The sequence below is a fragment of the Sus scrofa genome, chromosome 4, assembly GCF_000003025.6.
Source record: "Sus scrofa isolate TJ Tabasco breed Duroc chromosome 4, Sscrofa11.1, whole genome shotgun sequence".
Lineage (NCBI taxonomy): Eukaryota > Metazoa > Chordata > Mammalia > Artiodactyla > Suidae > Sus > Sus scrofa.
The window spans coordinates 63,692,670-63,713,800 of NC_010446.5; the positions used below are offsets into that span (position 1 = coordinate 63,692,670).

General features: G+C 43.5%; 1 protein-coding gene across 1 annotated transcript; it reads left to right on the forward strand.

Annotated features, from left to right (window-relative positions):
• On the forward strand, positions 17,131 to 19,982 carry MSC (musculin). Its single transcript, XM_003125595.4, has 2 exons — positions 17,131 to 17,894; positions 18,775 to 19,982. Exons 1-2 carry the CDS (start codon positions 17,376 to 17,378, stop codon positions 18,859 to 18,861), a joined length of 606 nt encoding a protein of 201 aa, XP_003125643.1. The 5' UTR covers positions 17,131 to 17,375; the 3' UTR covers positions 18,862 to 19,982.

Here is a 21,131-nt window from a genome sequence, read left to right on the forward strand (position 1 = left end):
TTGTTGGTAACTCTTCTATTTGATTTAAAAGAGAGATGCATACAGCAAAAATTAATCTGTGTTGATGGGCTTTCAATGTATAAAGATATTACTTGTATGACAGTAACAGAAAAATGAAAGGGAAGAGAACAGAGCTTGGATACTATTGAAATTAAGTTGTTATTAGTGTAAAATAGACTGCTATAAAAATGTTAATTGTAATCCCCAGAACAACCAAAAATAAAATAACTCCAAAGAATATACAGTAAAATAAATGATAAGAGAATTAAAATCATACACTATAATATATCTATTTAACACAAAAGAAGGAAGTAATTGGAAAAAAGAGGAATAAAAAAGACATAAGATATACAAAAAACTAATAGCAAAATGGTAGGCATAAATCCTGCCTCATTGGTAACCGCATTATATGTAAATGAATTAAACTCCCCAATTAAAAGGCAGATATTGGCAGAATGGATAAAAAAAACATAATTCAACTACCTGCTATTTTCAAAAGGTATTCTCTAGATTCTAAGACATAAATACGTTGAAAGTAAAAGGATGGAAAAGATATACCTTAAAAATAGTCACTAGAAGAGCTAGAGTGGCTATACTAATATCAGAGAGACTTTAATACATTTTTATTAGATTAAACAAAGACATTAATGATGATAAAATAAAAAGGGTCAATTCACCAAGAAAATATAACAATTATAAACTTATTCGCAGAGCCCAAAAATACATAAAGCAAAAACTGTCAGAATTAAGAGAATAATTAGAAAAAATCAACAAGGAGTTCCCGTCGTGGCGCAGTGGTTAACGAATCCGACTAGGAACCATGAGGTTGCGGGTTCGATCCCTGCCCTTGCTCAGTGGGTTAACGATCCGGCGTTGCCGTGAGCTGTGGTGTAGGTTGCAGACGCGGCTCGGATCACGCATTGCTGTGGCTCTGGTGTAGGCCGGTGGCTACAGTTCCGATTCAACCCCTAGCCTGGGAACCTCCATGTGCCGCGGGAGCGGCCCAAGAAATAGCAACAACAACAAAAAGACAAAAAGACAAAAAAAAAAAAAAAAAAGAAAAAAGAAAAAATCAACAATAGTTGCATCTCCCATATCCCATTTTCAATAACATATAAAACTAAAAAGAAGATTAACAAAGAATACTTGAGCAATACTATACAACATGTAGACCTCACAGACATCTATAACAACTCTCCACACAACAACAGTAGAACACACATTCTCAAGGGCACATGGAACATTCTCCAGGACAGGCCATATGCTACATCATAAACAAGTCTCAGTAAATTAAACACCTGAAATAGGAGTTCCTGCTGTAGTGCAATGGGACCTGCAACATATCTGGAGCACTGGGATGCAGGTTCGATCCCCAGCCTGGCACAGCAGGTTAAGGATCTGGCATTGCCACAGCTGCAGGTTAGGTCATAACCATGGCTTGAATCTGACCCCTGGCCTACGAATTCCATATGCCACAGGGGGTAAAAAAAAAAACAACACCCCCAACAACAAGAGGCTGAAATAATATCAAGTATTTCTCCAATTAAACAACATATTTCTAAAATATCCAATGAATTGAAGAAGTCACGAAGGAAATTAGAAAATACTTTGATGAAAGAAAATGAAGACACAACAAACCCAAACTTAAGGAATACAACCAAAACAGTGCTTGAAGGAAATTGATAGCTTCTGTATTAGTGTGGGTTCTCCAGAGAAACAAAACCAGTAGAATATATATTAAGAGGAGACTTAAAATAGGAATTAGCTCATAGAATTATGGAGTCTGAGCTGCCATATGAAAGCTGAAGAACCATGAATGTTGGTAGTGTAATTCAGTCTTGAGTCTGAAGGCCCAAGAACCAGGACAGCAGAGGTCCAAGGGCAGAAGATGGATATCTCAACTCAAGCAGAGAAAGTAAACTTGCCCTTTTTCTACCATTTAGTTCTATGCAGACCCTTCAAGGGATTGGATAATGTCCATGCATTAGGCAATCATTTTTATGTAGTCTACAGATTCAAATATTAAGCTTTTCTGGATACATTCTCCCGACATTTCTAGAAACAATGTTTTCCCAGATATCTGGGCATTCCTTAGCCCAGGTTGGAACAAAATTATTTATCACACCTGTAGATGCATCTATTAAAACAGAAAAAAGACTTCAACTGAATAACCTAATCTTCTATCTTAAGAAACTAAAAGAGCAATGTAAACCAAATGTAAGCAGAAGGAAGAAAACAAGATTATTGTGGAAATAAAATAGAGAATACAAAAACGATCAACAAAATCAAAAGTTGCCTCTTTGAAAAGATCAACAAAATCAAACCTTTAGCTAGACTGATCAAAAGGAAAAGACTGGACTCAAGCTACTAAAATCAGGTATTAAAGAGGGAATATTACTACCAACTTTACAAAAAAGAGAAGGATTATAAGGAGATACTATGAACAATTGTATGCCAACAAATTAGATAATCTAGATTAAATGGAAAAATTTCAGATAAAGACACAAACTATTGAAACTGATTCAAGAAGAGATAAAATCTCTCAATAGACCTGTGACAGAGATTAAATTAGTAATCACAAAATTCCTCAGAGGAAAACCCATATATACACTAGTGAATTCTTCTAAACATTTGAAGAACAATTAACACCAGTTTTTCAAACACAACACAAACTCTTTCAAAAAGCAAAAGTAGAGGGAATATTTCCTACTTCATTCTATGATGCCAGTATTACCCTGATACCAAAAATAAAGACAAAACAAGATAAAACCAATATCTCTTATGAAAATAGATATAAATATACTCAATAAAATATTAGCAAATCAAACCTAGCAACATATGGAGAGGATTAGGCAACATGACCAAGTAGGATTTATTCCAGGAATACAAAGTTGGTTTAACTTCCAAAAGCCAATTAATGTAATTCACCATTATCAACTGAATAAAGTGCAAAAATCACATGATTGTCTCAATAGCTATATAAAAGACATTTTGCAAAATCCAACACCTCTTGATGATAAAACATTAAACAAACTAGAATTAGAATAACACTTCCTCAATATGACAAGGGACATCTATCCACTAAAAAATCCACAGCTAATATTAAACTTATGGTAAGAGGATGAATGCTTCCCCTCTAAGAGCAGGAATACGATCACCTCTTCTTTTCACCTTTCTAGCTAGGACAATTAGACCAAAAAGAAAAAGCAAGAAAGCAGATAGAAGGGAGCAGGGAGGGAAGGGGAAAGAAAGAGAAAAGAGGGAGAAAGAAAGGAAGAAAGAAAAGAGGCATCCAAATTGGAGAGAAGTAAAACTATCTCTATTTGAAGATGACATAGGTTTATATACAGAAAACCCTAAAGAATCTACTAAAAAAAACCCTTTGGAACTAATTAAGAAACCTTCAGAAAGGTTGCAAGATACAAGAATAACATACAAAAAATCAATTGTATTTCTAGACACTAACAATGAACAATCCAAAACAGAAATTTAAAAAATTATTCCATTTACTATCATATCAAAAAATAAAATATGTAGGATTAAACAACAAATGGGAATACCCACACAATGGGTAGAGAATCTGACCACAGCAGCTTGGGACACTGCAGAGGCTAAGGTTTGATACCTAGTCAGGTGCAATGGGTTAAAGGGCCCAGCATTGCCACAGCTGCACTGTAGGTTGCAGCTGCAGCTCAGATTCAAACCCTGGCTTGGGAACTTCCGTATGCTGTAGGTGCAACCAAAAAAAATAATAACAACAAATGGAGTGTAAAAGTTATATCCTGAAAACTACAAAGCATTGTTGAAAGAGCCACAAATATCTAAATGACTGAATATCCCATGTTAATGAATCAGAAGATTTAATATTAAAATGATAATACTCTCTTCAATAAATCTACAGATTCAATGCAACTCCTATCAAAATTCTAGCTGGGGAGTTCCCGTCATGGCTCAGTGGTTAACGAATCTGACTAGGAACCATGAGGTTGCGGGTTCAATCCCTGGCTTTGCTCAGTGGGTTAAGGATCCAGCATTGCTATGAGCTGTGGTGTAGGTTGCAGACGTGGCTTGGATCTCTCGTTGCTGTGGCTGTGGTGTAGGCTGGCAGCTATAGCTCCAGTTCCACCCCTAGCCTGGGAATCTCCATATGCCGCAGCAGTGGCCCAAGAAATGGCAAAAGACAAAAAAAAAAAAAAAAAAAAAAAAAAAAATTCTAGCTGGTAGGTTTGAGAAATTGACAAACTGACCATAAAATTCATACAGAAATTCAAGATGCAGAATAGTCAGAATAATCTTGAAAAAGATCCCCAATTTCAAAACTTATTAGAAACCACAATAGTCAAGACTTTATGGTACTGGTATAAGAACAGACATACAGATTAGTGGAACAGAATTGAGAGTCCATAGATATACCTTTACCTTTATAGTCAATTCATTTTGGACAAGGATAGCAAGACAATGCAGTGTGGGAATGGACACATTCTTTTCAACAGTTGGTATGGGGACCAGTGGATATCCACATGCAAAAAAAAAAAAAAAAAAAAAAAAAAAGGAAAAACAAAAAAAAAAAGAACAAAAAAAAAAAAAGAGAGAGAGAGAAAAGAAAAGAAAAAAGAATTTGGATCTCGGAGTTCCCTTTGTGGCTCAGTGGTTAACAAATCCGACTAGGAACCATGAGGTTGCAAGTTCGATCCCTGGCCTTGCTCAGTGGGTTAAGGATCCTGTGTTGCTGTGGCTGTGGCGTAGGCTGGCAGCTACAGCTCCAATTAGACCTCTAGCCTGGGAACCTCCATACGCCATGGGAGCGGCCCTAGAAAAGGCAAAAAGACAAAAAAAAAAAAAAAAAAAAAGGAATTTGGATCTCTACCTCACACCATACATAAAAATTAACTAAAAATCAACCATTAAACTAGACATAAATGCTACCACTATAAAACTCTTATAAGAAAACAAGGGTAAATCTTTGTGACCATTAGACAATGGTTTCTTAGACATGACCCATAAAGCTTCAGCAAAAAAAGGAAAAAAAAAGTTAGACTTTGTCAAAATTAAAGTTTCTGCTTTTTTTTTTTTTTTTTGGTCTTTTTAGGGCTGCACCCGTGGCACATGGAGGTTCCCAGCCTAGGGGTTGAATCAGAGCTGTAGCTGCCAACCTACACTACAGCCACAGCAACATGGGATCCGAACCGCATCTGTGACCTACACCACAGCTCAGGGCAACGCTGGATCCTTAACCCACTGAGCGAGGCCAGGGATTGAACCTGTATCCTCATGGATGCTAGTTGGGTTCGTTAACCACTGAGCCAGGACAGGAACTCCAAGTTTGTGCTTAAAGGACACTACTGAGTGAAAAGACAACCTGCAGAATGGTAGAACATACTTACAAATCATATATTTGATGATGGACTAGTATCCAGAATAAATTAAAAAGTACTTACAATTCAACAACAAAAAGACAAACAGTGCAATTTTAAAAATGGACAAAGGACTTGAACAGACATTTTTTCAAAGATACATAAATGGCCAATAAAGACAGGAAAAGATGCTGAATATCATCAGTCACTAGGGAAATGTAAATCAAAACCACAATGAGACATCATTTCACACCCACTGGGATGACTGTAATCAGAACAAAGTACAATAAAGAGTGTCGGTAAGGATGTAGAGAAATCGAAATCTGTCTACATTGATTCTGGAAATATAAAGTGGTACGGCCACCTTGGAAAACAATCTGATAGATTCTCAAAAAGTTAAAGTTATCATATGACTTAGCATTTCCACTCATAGATGTATAACTTAAAGGCTTGAAAACATATGTTCACACAAAATCTTCTACATAAATGTTCATAGCATCATTATTCACAATAGCCCCAAAGTGAAAACAATCCAAATGCCCATCAATTGATGAACAGATAAACAAAGTTTGGTATATATACACACTGGAGTATTATCCAACCAAATAAAAATGAAGCACTGATAATATATGCTAAAATATGGACAAACTTTGAAAAACATTATACTTAGTGAGATAAACTAAGGCACAAAGATCTGTAGCTTACTATATCGATGGCTTATAAATGGAATTAAATGATTCCATTTATATAATAATGTCCAGAATAGACAATAACACAGGGACAGAAAGATTAATGGTTTCCAGGAGCTGCAGAGGAGAAGTTTTCAGGAGGTGAGGAATGACTTTTAATTGTTATGCAGTCTCATTTTGAGATGATGAAAATGTTTGGGAAATATACAACGGCTTGTGAATACACTAAAACCACTGAAATGCATATTTTTAACAGGTGAATTTTATGGCATGAGAATTATATTTGCATTAAAAGATTCAGTGCTTATATCCATCCAAGCAATGTGAAGAAAAATTACAATCAGTATTTTTCAATCAAGTAGCAAAATAATATCAGAAGAAAATATGAAAAGTCAATGTGTTGATACTTTACAGTTACTTAGGGCATTTTCCTCCATGTCTGGACTAATTTTTCCATGACTTCTAAAATAAGGACTAAAAAATAAAATTAAAATAAAATAAGGACTAAATTTCAAGGACTATGAAATTCACTATCCTTCTATAATTCTAATACTCCCAATTTAAGCACAGAGTACCTAGTATTACACATTATCCTGCTTATCAAATCCCCCAGAATTTAATAGTCTTTATTTAAGAACATTATCTGCAGGGTAGGCCAGCAGAATGGAGACAGAGGGAAGAGGAGGAGTTCAAGTCTGAAGGCAGTCTCCTGGCAGAACCTTCTCTTCCACTTCTACAGAGGTCAGTCTTTTTCCAGTAAGACAGTCAACTGATCAGATAAAGCCCACTCAGAGTAAGGAGGATAATCTGTGTCCTGATTTAAATGCAAAGCTCACCTTAAAAAAACAAAAACAAAAACAAAAACAAAAAAAAACAACAAAAAAAAAACCCTCCACAAAAACATCTAGAATAATGTTTGACTAAATATTTGAGTTCCTTCCTCACCAAACTGACACATAAAATGAACCATCATGGGCACCATATGGTAACAGAGATGCTAGACTCCTAGTTTGGAATTTTGAGTTCCCCTTAACTATCTCTCAGCAAGGGACTTCACCTCCTTGATACTTTCACTGCAAACTGTGGGGGGAGACTGAAACAATGTGCAGAGTGAGAAAATAAGGGCAGCCGGGACTAATCTGACCTTCTCTACATTTTTGCCCCCTGGTAAACCATATATCACATGCCAGTGAGTGCCCTATGGCATACATTAAGAAACCAGGGGCTTAGCATTGATTTAAAGTACCCGATATTTGCTGTGTTCTAAGTGGCTTTGGGATATAATGAAAGAAATCTAATACCTCCAGGTAGCCTCAATTTTAAAGAGTAGTTTGTGTGTACATATGCAGGTATGCATGTGTTTATGTATTTTGATTGTATGGCCAAGGTGCAACTGAAAAATATAAAAAGAAAATCAATAAGAAAGAATATGTAAATGATGAATTCTTCCACATTGAATTCTATGTTAATGGAATGCTTGAGACTTGGCACATAATGGCACTGTGTCTTTGAAAATCCCTTCCTCTCTACTAACCACCCCCTCCCCCCCAAAAACCCCATAAAATATGGCTTCATTTGGCCTCCCTTTGACATACCATGGGTCTCCAATTATAGAAGCTAGAGCTAAATCTATAATAGTATCTCTGTATTCCTAAATTGACTCTCTACTTCATTAATGGTTTATTCTTGCAAGTTCTTATTATCAAAGATGTAAACAGGGAATCTTAATATCAAGATTGAACTCTTTCTACCTGAAAGCCACTACATATCAACCACTAGCTAGAAAAGTCCACATTTGATAACAGGTATAAGGGCTACTCAGTCAACCTCATCAGGGAACTTAACAATGCTCTGAAATATTTTTCTTTACACCTAATATTCTTTCTTATATTCTCCAAAATGGTTACTTCCCACATTTTCCATATCTGTTAATCTGGATACCTCAGGTCTACTCATTTTAAGTTGACAACCTTACCTAACACTCTACTGAGCAAATAAAACTTATCAGACGCTAACCTCTTTAACTTTTAACATGAGAAACCTTTACCGATCTACAGTGGAATCCAACATTATTTTCAGCTCATTTTAGGCAAAGAGGTGCATCTTCTGCTCTTCAAAGCTAACCCCCCCATCTCCTTCCACCTCCTCTGGGAACTTAGCCTATCATTACTCCCTTCTGTTTCTCCTATTTTTAACGTCTTTAATCTCTTCCTTAAAACATAAGCACACTTAAAACAACTCTAACCCTTAAAAACAAAACAAAAAGAAACTGGTTTCCCAAGGTGGGATTCCAAGGACTTCCACTTGTGGGCCAAATTGAGTTCCAGGGATAAGACTCATTCCTCTGTCTGCAACAACCACAAAACTGGCAAAACATATGAAACAATGGTTCACTGAACACTGGGCAGGAGGTGGTAAAAGACAGTGAACCCTAAGAGACAGGAAGCACATAAGGAAAACTCTAAAATTGCTATGGTTGCCCCAGCTACTGCTACCACAGAGGTTTCCAGGCTGAAGGGCAGAAACAGAGAACCCAGGCAAACCCTCCGAGTGGAAAAGACAGAGCTGAGAAGGTAGAAAGAACAAGGCAGCTAAAATTCACAGAACAGAGGACCAGAGAGACGGGAACTGCACAGAAAGAGAACGCCAGAGATCTGCAGAGGCTTCCCTGGCATTTTCAACTGATCAGTACAAGCCTACAAGGAAACTGCCAGAGACTGAAGGGACTCCTACCAAAAGAGATTAAAGGGAACAGTGCCAGGTACTCACACAGGGCCAGGAATAATACGTGCTCCAGCCAGACTGGAAAATCTCATGATTCACAGGGCACTAGGTTGAGAGCTCAGAAAAGTCTTGCCTCAGAAGGGGAATAATTAGCTTTAGAATGAGCACGGTTCTGATTCCTTCCACCAGTCTTAAAAACAAGACGGAAAAGGATTACTCTATTTCCAAGTAACTTAACTGCATCCCAAAACAAAGCTTGATAATATTTATAAGAATAAAAAGATACCCAGCACCTAAGAGGCAAAATTCACAATGTCTAGCATCCAAACAAAAGTCACCAGGCATGCAAAGCAGCAGGAAAATGTGACCTATAATTAAGAGAAACATAGTTGAAATTGATCTGGTCTCAGAGCCAAACGCTGGCTGGGCTTGCTTTAGTTTCCTGTTGTTGCCTTCACCAAGGTGGAGCCCTGCTTTGGCATCCTAATGTAGGCAGTGACCCAGGTCAGTCTTCCTCCTCCCATGGGACAGCGATGCTCCCCCACTTTCTGCAAAGGAATTCGACTTCTCGATGCCCCCAAGGACATGCCAGGAGCTGTGATCTCATTCAACATTCAGTTTCTCTTCTTCTCTTGGTCTACAGAGGTATTTTTTTCTTGCTTTTGAACATGGCTATCTTTTTAGTTTCCTACTTTTGCCGTTTAACTCTTCTTGCCATGTGTGTAGAGCACAAGGGAAGCTTCAAAATGTGACCTTACCATACCACCTTAACTGGAAGTCCCCACCCCTTATTTCCTGAAACTCCTCCTCCGCTTTCAAAAACATTACTCTCTTTTGGTTTTTTTCTCGCCTATCTGATGACTGTCTTTTTCTCTCTGAATCTCCCTTCTCTGTCCACCCATTAAATGTGTGGGCCTTTAAGGGTTCCATTCCCCCCTTACTCTAGGATGAAGGCTTAATCTGAGGCTTTGTAGGTTTATGATCCCCTGAAATTTTACAAAAATTCTGATTTTTTTTTCAGTCAGGAAAAAAGTTATAAATGGTATTTAAAGCCAGATTGTATTTTTATAAGGAGAAATCTCATTACTGGGATGTTTATAGCCAATGTAATTCTTCAGTTATTTAGAGTTAACTCTGGGTTGGGACAAGCATAGTGTAAGGAAATAGATATATAACCTACATTTGAAAACATGAAATACTTTCTAGAAGTCTAATCAGTTCATTAGAAATGTAACTGGATCTCTGTAAGTGTTGATTCAGGGAAAAACTGAATTGTTAAAATGAAGGGCAAATAAGGGGTTATGTGCATGCCATCCATTAATTATGGGTAAAGACTGGATTATGTTTGTGAATGTTTTCAATCACCAAATATTTAGGCAGTGCCTTTCACAGGTAGTGAGCGTGAGATACTGGGAGTATCCAGATGGAAAAGGCACAGCCTCTGCCTTCGCTGAATTGACAGTTTAGTCTTTTTATTTTCTCATTAATTATTTTAATTCTGTTCCTGTCTTCCCTAAAGGAAGTTGCCTGCATGTGGCAACCTAAGAAGGAATAAGGGCAGGGTGATGACACAGGCGTGAGGATACCTTATCCAATTCTGTTTCCAGCATCCTCTGGGAGTGCTCCTTGGAGACTGAAACCTACAGAGAAATGTAGCAGCGCTTTTCCCCCTCGGCAAGCTAATTGGCTCATTATCCTTGCTAATTGGGCAGAGCGGCACAAATAATCCAAAGGGAAAGAAAAACATCAAGAAAAAGTGGGCACGTTTCCCAAAGCACCTCCCTGTTCTCTGATCATTATGAGAGCTCATTTTAGAATTGGAGGTCAGAGAGGCCTGGGGCTCAGGAAACACATTTGTATGTCAGTAAGCCAGGACCCTCTTTTACAGAAGGGACTGGTTGACAGAGTGTACAGAATCCCTGCTCTCTGCCACCATGAAGTATCTATTACATGAGAACTTCCTCCTGGCGCCAGGCGGCATTTAGTTTTCACGTGATGTTCTAGAGAGAATGAAGGGTGAAGCGGGGGTGGGGAGGGTTGCTAAAATGAGAGTGACTCTGAGCAGGGCCCACCCTTCGGAGAGGGCCTAGGACAAGAATGAGCCCCCAGGAGAAGGAATGACAATGATAATGTAATAACTAACCTTGTACAATGTTGAACAATTTCCAGGGGAGTTCGTGCAGCTGCAGGGGCCCTGAGCCACAGACCCAATAGGCAGAAATATCCTAATGTCCACAGCAGAACGTGTCACATGGTGGGATGTCATCCTCTCTCAGGTTAATTCCACGCATAAACCCAAAGTCTTGGGACCACACACTGGAGACCAGGGCTATGTGCTCCTTTTCAAGGGATGTCGCGTAATAGAGTGTTTTCACGCTTTCAAATTATTGCCAATAAAAATTAACGGTAAAAGAAAAAACCTCCCAAGACAGAGTTTCTTAGCTTTTGCTTGAGAATGAAATATGACTGCTATCAGGCCCGTGAGCCACAGTCCAGATTAATTTGTCCTTCAGGATTCTCCAAATCAGTGAAGCCTAGGGACTCTGCAAATAGGCCTCCAGAGGCCTTACCACAAGGCTTTTCTTCCTGAGAGCTGGGCTGCTGTACCTGGCTAATGGAGTATTCAAAAGTCATTTGCAGAAGACTCGCAGCTTTCCAGTTGGAATCTGGGATTTGCAGAATAGTTACATTTACCTAACACCTACTGCTTAAACAAAAATCTTTTCCAAAGTCACCTGCATTTTTAGCTGTCAAGACACTCAATGAAGATTTTTTTCTTCTGTCCTAAATGGCAGAGAAAAGTCAGGTCTCTCAGGCTCACCACCTTCCCTCTCGCCTTTTTTATTCTTAACTCCGGCTTTTCTACCTCCAGCCTCCGCCAACCAAATGTGCCTAGATCCTGGCCTCTCTAAACAATAAGGCCTCACAGGGGTCCAAGAAAGCAGAAGTCTGGCCGCAATTGTTGGATAAATGAGCGAGGGGAGGACTGGTTGTGTCTAGGGTGAATGAGGGCTCCTCCCGCGCGTCCCACTGTTCCCAAGGGCGTCTGACCACGTGGCTGGCTGGGTCCAAGTGCCGGGAGGTCCTTTCCTTCCTGGTCAGGGAGCTCGCGGATACTCTGGATGACCCCAGGGCAGAAGCTTCAGGGAGATGAAGAAACCTGTCAGCCTAACTCCGCGCTCCCACGTGACCGACCACCTCCGTGGGACCGCACACCGCGTGATCTGCCTACCACGTGACTTGCGCACGGACAGACCCGGAACCTTCAGCTCCCTGGCCTGGGCCTCAGAGTTTGTACTCAGGGCCACTTGGAAAAGGCCAAGGAACTGGTCACTGAAACCCTCTCTGGTGTCGGTGAGGCGGCCCATCCTGCCTGGGGAATGGAGCCCAATGCCTCTTTGTAAGTGTTTTGGGTACAAAGGGCCGCGGAAATCCAAACCCACTGGCAGCCCTTCTCAATGCCTTCTCGGGTTGGGTGACTAGGTGGGGTGCGGTACACGTGGAGAGGTGCAGGCTAGATGGCAAGGATTAGTGAGATGAGACATGCTGTCATCTATGCTTCCTACATTAGGGCGCTTTTTCCCACGAGAATGTACTTTCTGAGTGGGCGGGAGTCGGTCTCACCAACACCTGCCACAGCAAACACTAGACCTCAATACACAATTGCAGCATTAATCCCTGAATCACCCAATGGAAATAGAAATAGAACGTGAGCCACATCTGCAATTCCAAATTTCTAGTAGCCAATTCTAAAAATAAAAAGTATGATTTATTTTTAATAATAGACTTTCTTTACCTCAGCATATCCAGAGAATTATCAATGTTTGACATAATTTTAAATATTCACGGGATATTTTTCTTTTCTTCATATTGTCTTTAATATCCAGTGTGTATTTTACAACACTGTATATAAATAGCCACATTCCAAGTGCTCAATAGCCTCATAGGACTGGTGGCTTCCAGATTGGCCAGTGCTGATTTAACTCTGTTTTTCTAGATCAAAGGTATGGGAATTTCTTCAGCCAGCTAGGCAACCCAGAACTTCAGGAGGCCCTGAGGCGATACCTCTAGGAAAGTCATATGGGAAATGCATTTCCATAACGACTATTTCTTAAGCACCTATTTTTTTATTTTATTTTTTTTGTCTTTTATTTATTATTTTTAGGTCCACACCCACGGCATATGGAGGTTCCCAGGCTAGGGGTCTAATTGGAGCTGTAGCCGCCAGCCTACGTCACAGCCGTAGCAACATGGGATCTGAGCCACTTCTGCAACCTACACCACAGCTCATGGCAACGCCAGATCCTTAACCCCGCTGAGCGATGCCAGGGATCAAACCTGCATCCTCATGATTCCTAGTCAGATTCATTTCCACTGAGCCACGACGGGAACTCCAAGCATCTACTTACTACATCCTTTGACTTGGTGTCCACAGGGTATAGACACAGCCCTTCTCCGACCTATACTCCAAACAACTTGGCCTGGTCCACTTCACACTTCTTTACCCAGTACTTACTTCAGAGTTGGAAAGGGGAATGGCGTTAAATGACCTTCTTGTCTATGGCCTGTGATTTTCAACCACTCAACTCTTCCATTTTTGAAAACAGAAATCTGCATTTTAAATATTTTAGTAAATTAAGCACCTTTTTGGTGTTACACTTAGTATAGTGGTTCTCCACCAACCATCTCGTTGAGTCCTTTCAGTAACTGCTGTAGAAGTTTTATCCCAGTTTTCAAATAGGGGAAGTGAGACTTGGAGAAGTGCTGTGACTTTATGGTGAGAGAGCTTGGAGAAAGAAAATATCGGAGTTCCTGTCGCAATGCAGGGGAAACGAATCCGACTAGGAACCACGAGGTTGCAGGTTTGGTCCCTGGCCTCGCTAAGTGGGTTAAGGATCTGGTGTTGCCATGAGCTGCAGTGTAGGTCATGAAGGGAGTTCAGATCCTGTGTTGCTGTGGCTCTGGCATAGGCTGGCAGCTACAGCTCTGATTGGACCCCTAGCCTGGGAACCTCCATATGCTGCGGGTGCGGCCCCCCCCCCAAAAAAAAGAAAAGAAAGAAAATTTCAAATGCAGTCCCATCCATTTTTCCCTCAGTGAAGTCTTTTATGAGGCCTGTGGAAAATGTCTACCAATGGAACGGTGCACGTCAGACCATAGAAGTCTGCAGTTTAAAGCAAATGAAATGTCAGGTGCTGTCTGAAATCCAGAACAAGCCCTGGTGTCCAAAACTTTGGTCACTTCTGGGCCCAGACCCTTATTAGGTGGGTGATGTTGGGGAGTGCAGTTCACAGTAATGAAAATAACTAGCATTTATTGATTTTTCTCCCATGCATCAGGCTGTGGCTCAGGCAATTTCTCATATACTTTCCCTTCCCAACTATTAGATAGATATTTCATGTTATAGATTAGTTATCTGGGCCTCAGAAGAAGCAAATTGCTAAAGGTCACACAGCTGATAAGCAGGAGAGCCAGGATTATTAATGTATCAACGATTATTAAATGTATTAATGTTCGCTAATGTAACTTTAACCCCATCTCCCATTAAATACTTAAAAAGGGCATCTTAAAGAATTTCAGAGTCATCAAGATGTATGTCACAGATCTAAAAGGTTGTAAAGCATGGGCAAATAGACATTGCTTTCAATGTGCTTTTTTCTTAATTCAAAAATGAAGCTTTTATTATTTATTTACAATGTGGGGTAACTTACCAAAACAATTAAAACAACTGAGTTTACAAAAGACATAATTGTACTTCACTGCTCAGCTCATGGAGGTTTTGTAATCATTGAAAAAGAAGGAAAAGTAAATGCATGTTGAGAGTGTAAATAAGTGAAAAATGTCAGATATAATTACAAGCCTGTTAAAGCAAACTGCAATTATATACTAACATGAAATGTATATGAAGATGCATTTCTTTCTTTCTTTTTTCCACACCAGTGGCATGTCAAAGTTCCTGGGCCATGGATGGAACCTTCAGCACAGCAGCAACCTTCGCCATTGCAATGGCAATGCCAGATCCTTAATCCAGTGAGCCACAAGAGAACTCCAAAGACACATTTCTTTATCTTCATTAGGAGCCCGCAACTTGGGGGGAAAAAAGGGTGAAAGAATGAAAACATAACTAGAAAGAAATGGAGGAAAAGGGGAAATAAAAAACCACAAGAAGAAAGAAAATGGAGAAAATAGCTATCTTTCTTGTAAAAGATCAGGAGGGAGGAATGGAATAAGAGAGACAAGGGAGGGGAGAAGGGAAGAAAAGAAGGAAGGAAGAGAAGAAGATGGAAAAAAAGGAAAGAGCTTTGAAAAGAAAGAAAGAAAAAACCCACAAATTGTCGGGGGCAGGCAGTTCCTTCAAAAAAAGGAATCTGGCCATGACCCGCTTAGCGTTGAGGCTGGGTACTGTTTTTGCGGCTGTTTAGAGAAAAATCTAGCGCGCTCTCTGCCATTAATCTTTTCTAAAGAAAGACTTTGTTCTGCACCTGTATAAACAATCCCGATTTTAAAAACCTATACGCCTGTCTCTAATGTGTGAGACTGTATTTATACTGATAGCTTCAAGTCATCAATAGGCGATGCAGAAAGCTGCCTGAGATCTCCCTTTTACATCTTTTTCTCCCCCTCCCCGCCCCTTTTGCTTTTCTCCTTAGCCAGGCGCATCTTGAGTCAAGTTCAAGTTCAAGCGTTCCAGGACAGATTTCTACGCTCTGTCAAGTACTCTCTGCATTTTCCCAGCGCAGAGAGAACTGAGAGTAGCGGATCTTTTTACCGTACTGATCCCAGGGGTGTCCCTCCCCCAACTCCACCTCCACCCCCAACAAAATGACAAAATATCCAGGGAGAAAACCTCTGCAAGAGGGGATGAGCGGGAGGGGTTTCACGAAACATCCCCACGGAGGAGGCAGGGCCTGGGAGACGAAGGTGGAACAATGATGCCTGAGTGATGAAGTCAGCCGGGACCAGCCACCTGTTGCAGCACTTCAGGCTCAGAGCCCAGCGCATTTGTTCTGCTGGAAGAGCCGGCGGAGTAAGGCTGGCCCGGCGGCTTCTGCCCGCTCGGTCCTGGGCTGACTGCCCTTCTGTCTCCCTAAGCTTTGCTCAGCTTGGGAGGCTCAGCTTGGGCTTTTAGGGAAAGCACAGGTAAACACCTAATTCAGGTATGAAGACTGTTTCCTCAGTGTAGGACGGAGCAACTAACCAGATCCCAAGCTCCTAGAATTATTTAATCATGTTGTGTTGTTTTAGGTTTGTTCGTTTTACTCAGTGGGCAGTCACAGGACATCTAGTCCAGTGTCAGGCAACAGCTGGCACTGGTGTCCACTTCCAAAACGAAGCACACCTCTCCAGGCCACGTATTACAGAGGCCCTTGTAGTTAGAAAATGAGACCTCAGTTATGTTTTGTCTCATTTGAGGGAAGGGGCATACTTCTGGGTGCTGTTTTGTCATTTTTTAAAACTTTGGATGATTTGCTGACTTAGCATTCTGCATCCGGGAAGCTCTCTTCAACACACTATCTAAAATAGCAATCGATTCCCTAGCTAATAACTCAAAAGAGCTGGGACAGGATCCTCTATCTTACACACTGTGGTATTAAAACAAAATTAATGCACAGAACTCTCAAGACAGCAGAAAACAGCAGATCTGTGCTGTGTGGATGGGAGGCAAGTAGCGACTGCAATATCGAGGGGCCAGGATGCTTCTGGGCCCATAGGCTACTTACCAGCCTGTTGATTTGGGGTCCTTTACTTAATATCTATCCGGGCTGCTGAGCTTCAGGTTCTGCAAAGTGGGGACAATAACATTTAAGTCACAGATGTTTGAAAATGAAACGAAGCAACGTAGACGAAAGTGCTTCGTAAACCATGAAGGGACGCTAAAGAAAAAGAGGCGAGGACAATGAGAGGTAGTTCGAGGATTGTTCGGGTGTCGCCTGTTTGGCTTCTGCTCTTTTGTCGGGGCCAGGCTTGGATAAGCAGTCGTACATTACGAATGATGAACTTGGAAAACACAGTTCTGCTGAAAAGACTTGGGAAAGAAGCAGAGAGGTCGCGATCCTGGGGTTTCCAAGTGTCTGACAATCTTCGCCAGCGCAAAGATCAGTTGGGGGTGGAAGTGGGGTGGATATGAACAAGGTCCCCTCCTTTGCTCATCCTGCGCACACTCAACTCGAACTGACGGATCCTGGTCGGTGGGGCCCAGGGGCCCAAAAGGCTCAGCGAAGACTTCCCCTTCCCCTCCCCCACCAGCAGATCCTCCACACTCGGAAAAGCGGTCCCCACCCCTTCCACGCCCCCGCCCCACCTCTTGTCCCCCCTCTCCAACCCCCTCTTTTTTTGCCGGGGGTGGTTTGTTCCGAGGAGTACAGATAAATAGTCCTGTCAAAAGGCGCAGCGCGGTGGTGCGCGCCGAGCAGGGGCCAGGGCGCCGACTTCGCCGCCGCCCTCTCTGGGGTCAGCGGCGGGGCTCGCTCTCGCGGCTACGCGCTTCCCGACCCGGTTTCTAGTTCTCTCCAGAGTTCAGCCTGACCCCCGCCTCCGCGAGGGAGCGGAAGGCGGACACCGCGAGACTGGCCTGGGGGAGGAAGGCGGGGGCGTTCGGGACTCAGCGATGTCCACCGGCTCGGTGAGCGACCCCGAGGAGATGGAGCTGCGGGGGCTGCAGCGGGGGTACCCGGTCCCCGCCTCCAAGAGGCTGCCCCTCCGGGGCGCGGAGCGCAGCTACATCTCGCCCAGTGACAACTCATCGGCAGAGGAGGAAGACCCCGACGGCGAAGAGGAGCGCTGTGCGCTGGGCGCGGCGGGCGGCGCCGGAGGCTGCAAGAGGAAGCGGCCCCGTGTGGCGGGGGGAGGCGGCGGCGGCGGCGGCAAGAAGCCCCTCCCGCCCAAGGGCTCGGCCGCCGAGTGCAAGCAGTCGCAGAGGAACGCGGCCAACGCCCGCGAGCGCGCCCGGATGCGCGTTCTAAGCAAAGCCTTTTCCAGGCTCAAGACCAGCCTGCCCTGGGTGCCCCCCGACACCAAGCTTTCCAAGCTGGACACGCTCCGGCTGGCTTCCAGTTACATCGCGCACCTGCGGCAGCTGTTGCAGGAGGACCGCTACGAGAACGGCTACGTCCACCCGGTGAACCTGGTAGGGGAGCCTCGCGTGAGGCCCGTGGCTAGCAGCCGAGAGATGCCCAGTGAGCTCCCAGGCTCGGGCAGTGTCTGGCCTCTGGGAAAAATCCGAAGGCGGTCGTGGGGGAGATCTGGTATGGGTGGTGGGGAGGCCAGTTTAGTTTCTCCCAAATCGCAGGAGGGACCAGCCATTTTCCTGGAGGAGAACCATCCACCCTCCTGTGCTTGCATCATTCTGATGATTGTTAAGTGGTGCTTTGCCCAGTGACAGCTGTTGGCTAATATCCTGCTTCCGGGGTGAACCAATTCCATCTGAGTCCGCTATCCCGTTGCAGATTGAAAGGCAAATCTCGCTTTCCAAACTTCCAGTTAAGAGTCTGACAGGTTTGAATCAACCAGCCCTGCTTTCTGAAAGGAAAGAGGGAAGGGCGAGCTCTTTTTAAAAGTCATTGGATTTTTCAATTATTGAAGAATAGCAGAGGTTTCCCCACAAGGGATTTGTCTGGAAAGTCCCTCTCCGACCTGCCAACTCTCCGGGCTTGAGAAAGATCATATCCCAATTTCTACTTGGGACGAGTGGCTGCTCATGGTGGTGGGTGTGTGTGTGTGTGTGTGTGTGTGTGTTGTAGGGAAGGGAATTAAGCAACAAAATCCCCAGTTTATGCAAGTTTCGCGGAATCGTCGAGAGGGCAGCATGGACGGACATCTGATGTCTCATGTAATCAAAATCCAGTAAAATTAAACTCTTAACTGAGAGGAAAGATGCATAGATTACCAGAATACTGATAAAATCTGAGCTACTCAAAGCCAGGGATATGCTAGGGTTCACTTTAGAGAGCGGTTTCAGCTTGAAATGGTTTCTCCTCCAGTGTCTGACGACCTTTTTGATTTTACAGACGTGGCCCTTTGTGGTTTCTGGACGACCCGACTCTGACACCAAAGAAGTTTCCGCAGCCAGCAGGTTATGTGGGACCACCGCTTAGATCGAACTCGAACTCACTTGACGGGTCTATTGATTAAGCGCCTGTGTTTGGGGGTCAGGGAGAGAAGGGAAACTGCGCAAGAATCCGCGGAGAACAGGAAGAAAGACCTATTGGATTCTCCTAGCCTCCCCCACCCCGGAACTGTGAAACCTAGTGGTGGCGGGCCTGGGGGGGCCGAGCCTGAGGGTCGGCGGCGCGGCTGTCATCTCAGGGCGGGGACGGCTAGGCTGCCGCAGGTCTGGGCAAAGTTCACGCGCGGATTCAGATCCAACCTCGAGCTTCAGCAGTGTAGACTAGCCCCGCCGCCGCAGACTGAGCCCAGCGCCTAGCCACCTAGGGGTTAGTTTCCAAGCAGAGCCCGGTACACACGTGTGATGGCCTGACTTTGCACAGCCCTGGCGTCTCAGGGTTGGCAACGGTTAGCACGCGCACTCAGTGTTCCGCTTCAAAGACAGAGGTCTTCACAGGAGACCTACATCTGGGCGTGTTTTTAAGTTGCAAATAGTGACGTGTGGGATACCTGGGCTGGGTTTGCATTCCACGAGTCTGCGCCATCCCCACCCCACCCCCACCCCCTGGCGGGCGGACGACGCCCTTTCTGGGCGGGAAGAGTTGGAGGCGTGCTTTCAGAGACCTCCCGGGTGGGTTTTGCCCCGAGCGCTCCGGGCGGTTTGGCCTCCAGGTGCGGTCACGCCCCTTACTACCCTCTCTTCCTAACCTGGCTGCAGTGGCAGCTCTCTGGTTCTTGGCTTGAGCACCCCTTGTGTCTCCTCTTCCTCCCTTCCCCTCCCTCCCCCTCCGCCGCACTAACTTGGCTCGGATCTGCCTTGGAGCCTCACTCTGCTCCCTCTTCCTGCGCCTACTTGCTGCGCCCTCGTCCTAACCTTCCTCATCCAGTCTCCCCTCTCCAAGCTAGTGTGGCTCCCGCCTCCAACCCCGCCTCCCTGCGCCCCCCTTCTTCCTCCCGCGTGAGGATCGCGGAGCGGGCCGCTGGGGCTGTTCGGTACCTAGTGACCCAGCTCCGGGGAACGCGCCGCTGTCCAGACTGCACCATCACAGTAACTAGCAAATGTAAATAAATTTATTTTTTTATGAATAATAAAACGCATTGTGAAAACCAAGTGCCCTCGGGGCGTCAAAATGTGGTCTTTGTTGCCCCGGACTGAATTTGCCTGGGAATTAATTTAAAGGCGCCCTCTCGGCTGTGGATGAGAACTGGACCATTGTCAGCGGAAAAAGAGATGATCACCTTTGGATTACTGCCTTTCCAAATATGACTCGCCTTCATTTCTGTGATTCTGATTCTTCTTCTCAAGGCGAAGGTTACAGGAGGGCAACAACTGGAGGCTTGTTGGACCTAAAGAGTCTTTGGGAGCCAGGGCCATGGTAAAAGGCATACACTTTTCAAAGCAATATAGTGCATTTCTTTCTTACACACACACACAGCTTTCTCCAGCCCCAAACACTCCAGTGCTAACAACTGCAAGTAGTTCAAGAATCCCCTAGAGCCCACACACCCATGGTGGGGGATTGGCCCTCAGGTCTAACTGGCAGAATAAAACCACAATATAAGGCACCAATTTGTATTTCAGTAAAGCTTTTCTTTTTTTCAAATAAGGTTTACATAGAATTTTTTGACGTCATCACCTGCACTTGTCAAGGGAAATAATAATTTGGGACTCCCATCACATGGTTTTTTAAACACAGGTCTTTTTTTTAAGGAGCATCCTCTTTATAGAAACCTTAGAAAAATTTAAAAAGTGTGAAGGATAAAACTTCCCAAACAACTGCCTGATTTGGGGTGTGTCTGTTATTTTATGGAATGGAAAGGTAGGTTTCTTGACCAGGGAGAGAAAATACGGCCAGAGTTTAGGAAGTGAGAGGGAAGTGAGGGAGCATGGTTTGAACCACACTGAACCCAAATGCTGCAAAATGGCTTTCTGTCTTTCTTGGGTTTTTGATCTTACCTAGGGGGGATCCAGCCCTCAGGATCCAGTCTTGTGGGACAGAAGTCAGCAGCGGGGTGATATTACTGGTTAAAGGAGAACTTGGGAGTAACGCGTGACTCGGACTAGTAACTAGTGACCTTATCATGGTGTTTAGAGATTCTTAGCCTGGTCACCAGTTCTGGTGGCTGGCTTCTTGGGGGTGGGATGTCTGCTGCAAGCTAGCCTTAAAGTCTTTTTCAGAGCTTCCAGCAAATGAGGCTCTTTTTTCAGGAAAGGAGACTATGTAGTCTCTTGTTAAGGTGAAACTGAATGTCTTCAGAG

Excerpts from the sequence above, each read along its gene's own strand:
- MSC (XM_003125595.4), top strand. The coding sequence starts at position 17,376 with ATGTCCACCGGCTCGGTGAGCGACCCCGAGGAGATGGAGCTGCGGGGG. Across the intron at positions 17,895-18,774 it reads ACGTCCACCCGGTGAACCTG|ACGTGGCCCTTTGTGGTTTC; the intron begins GTAGGGGAGCCT and ends TTGATTTTACAG.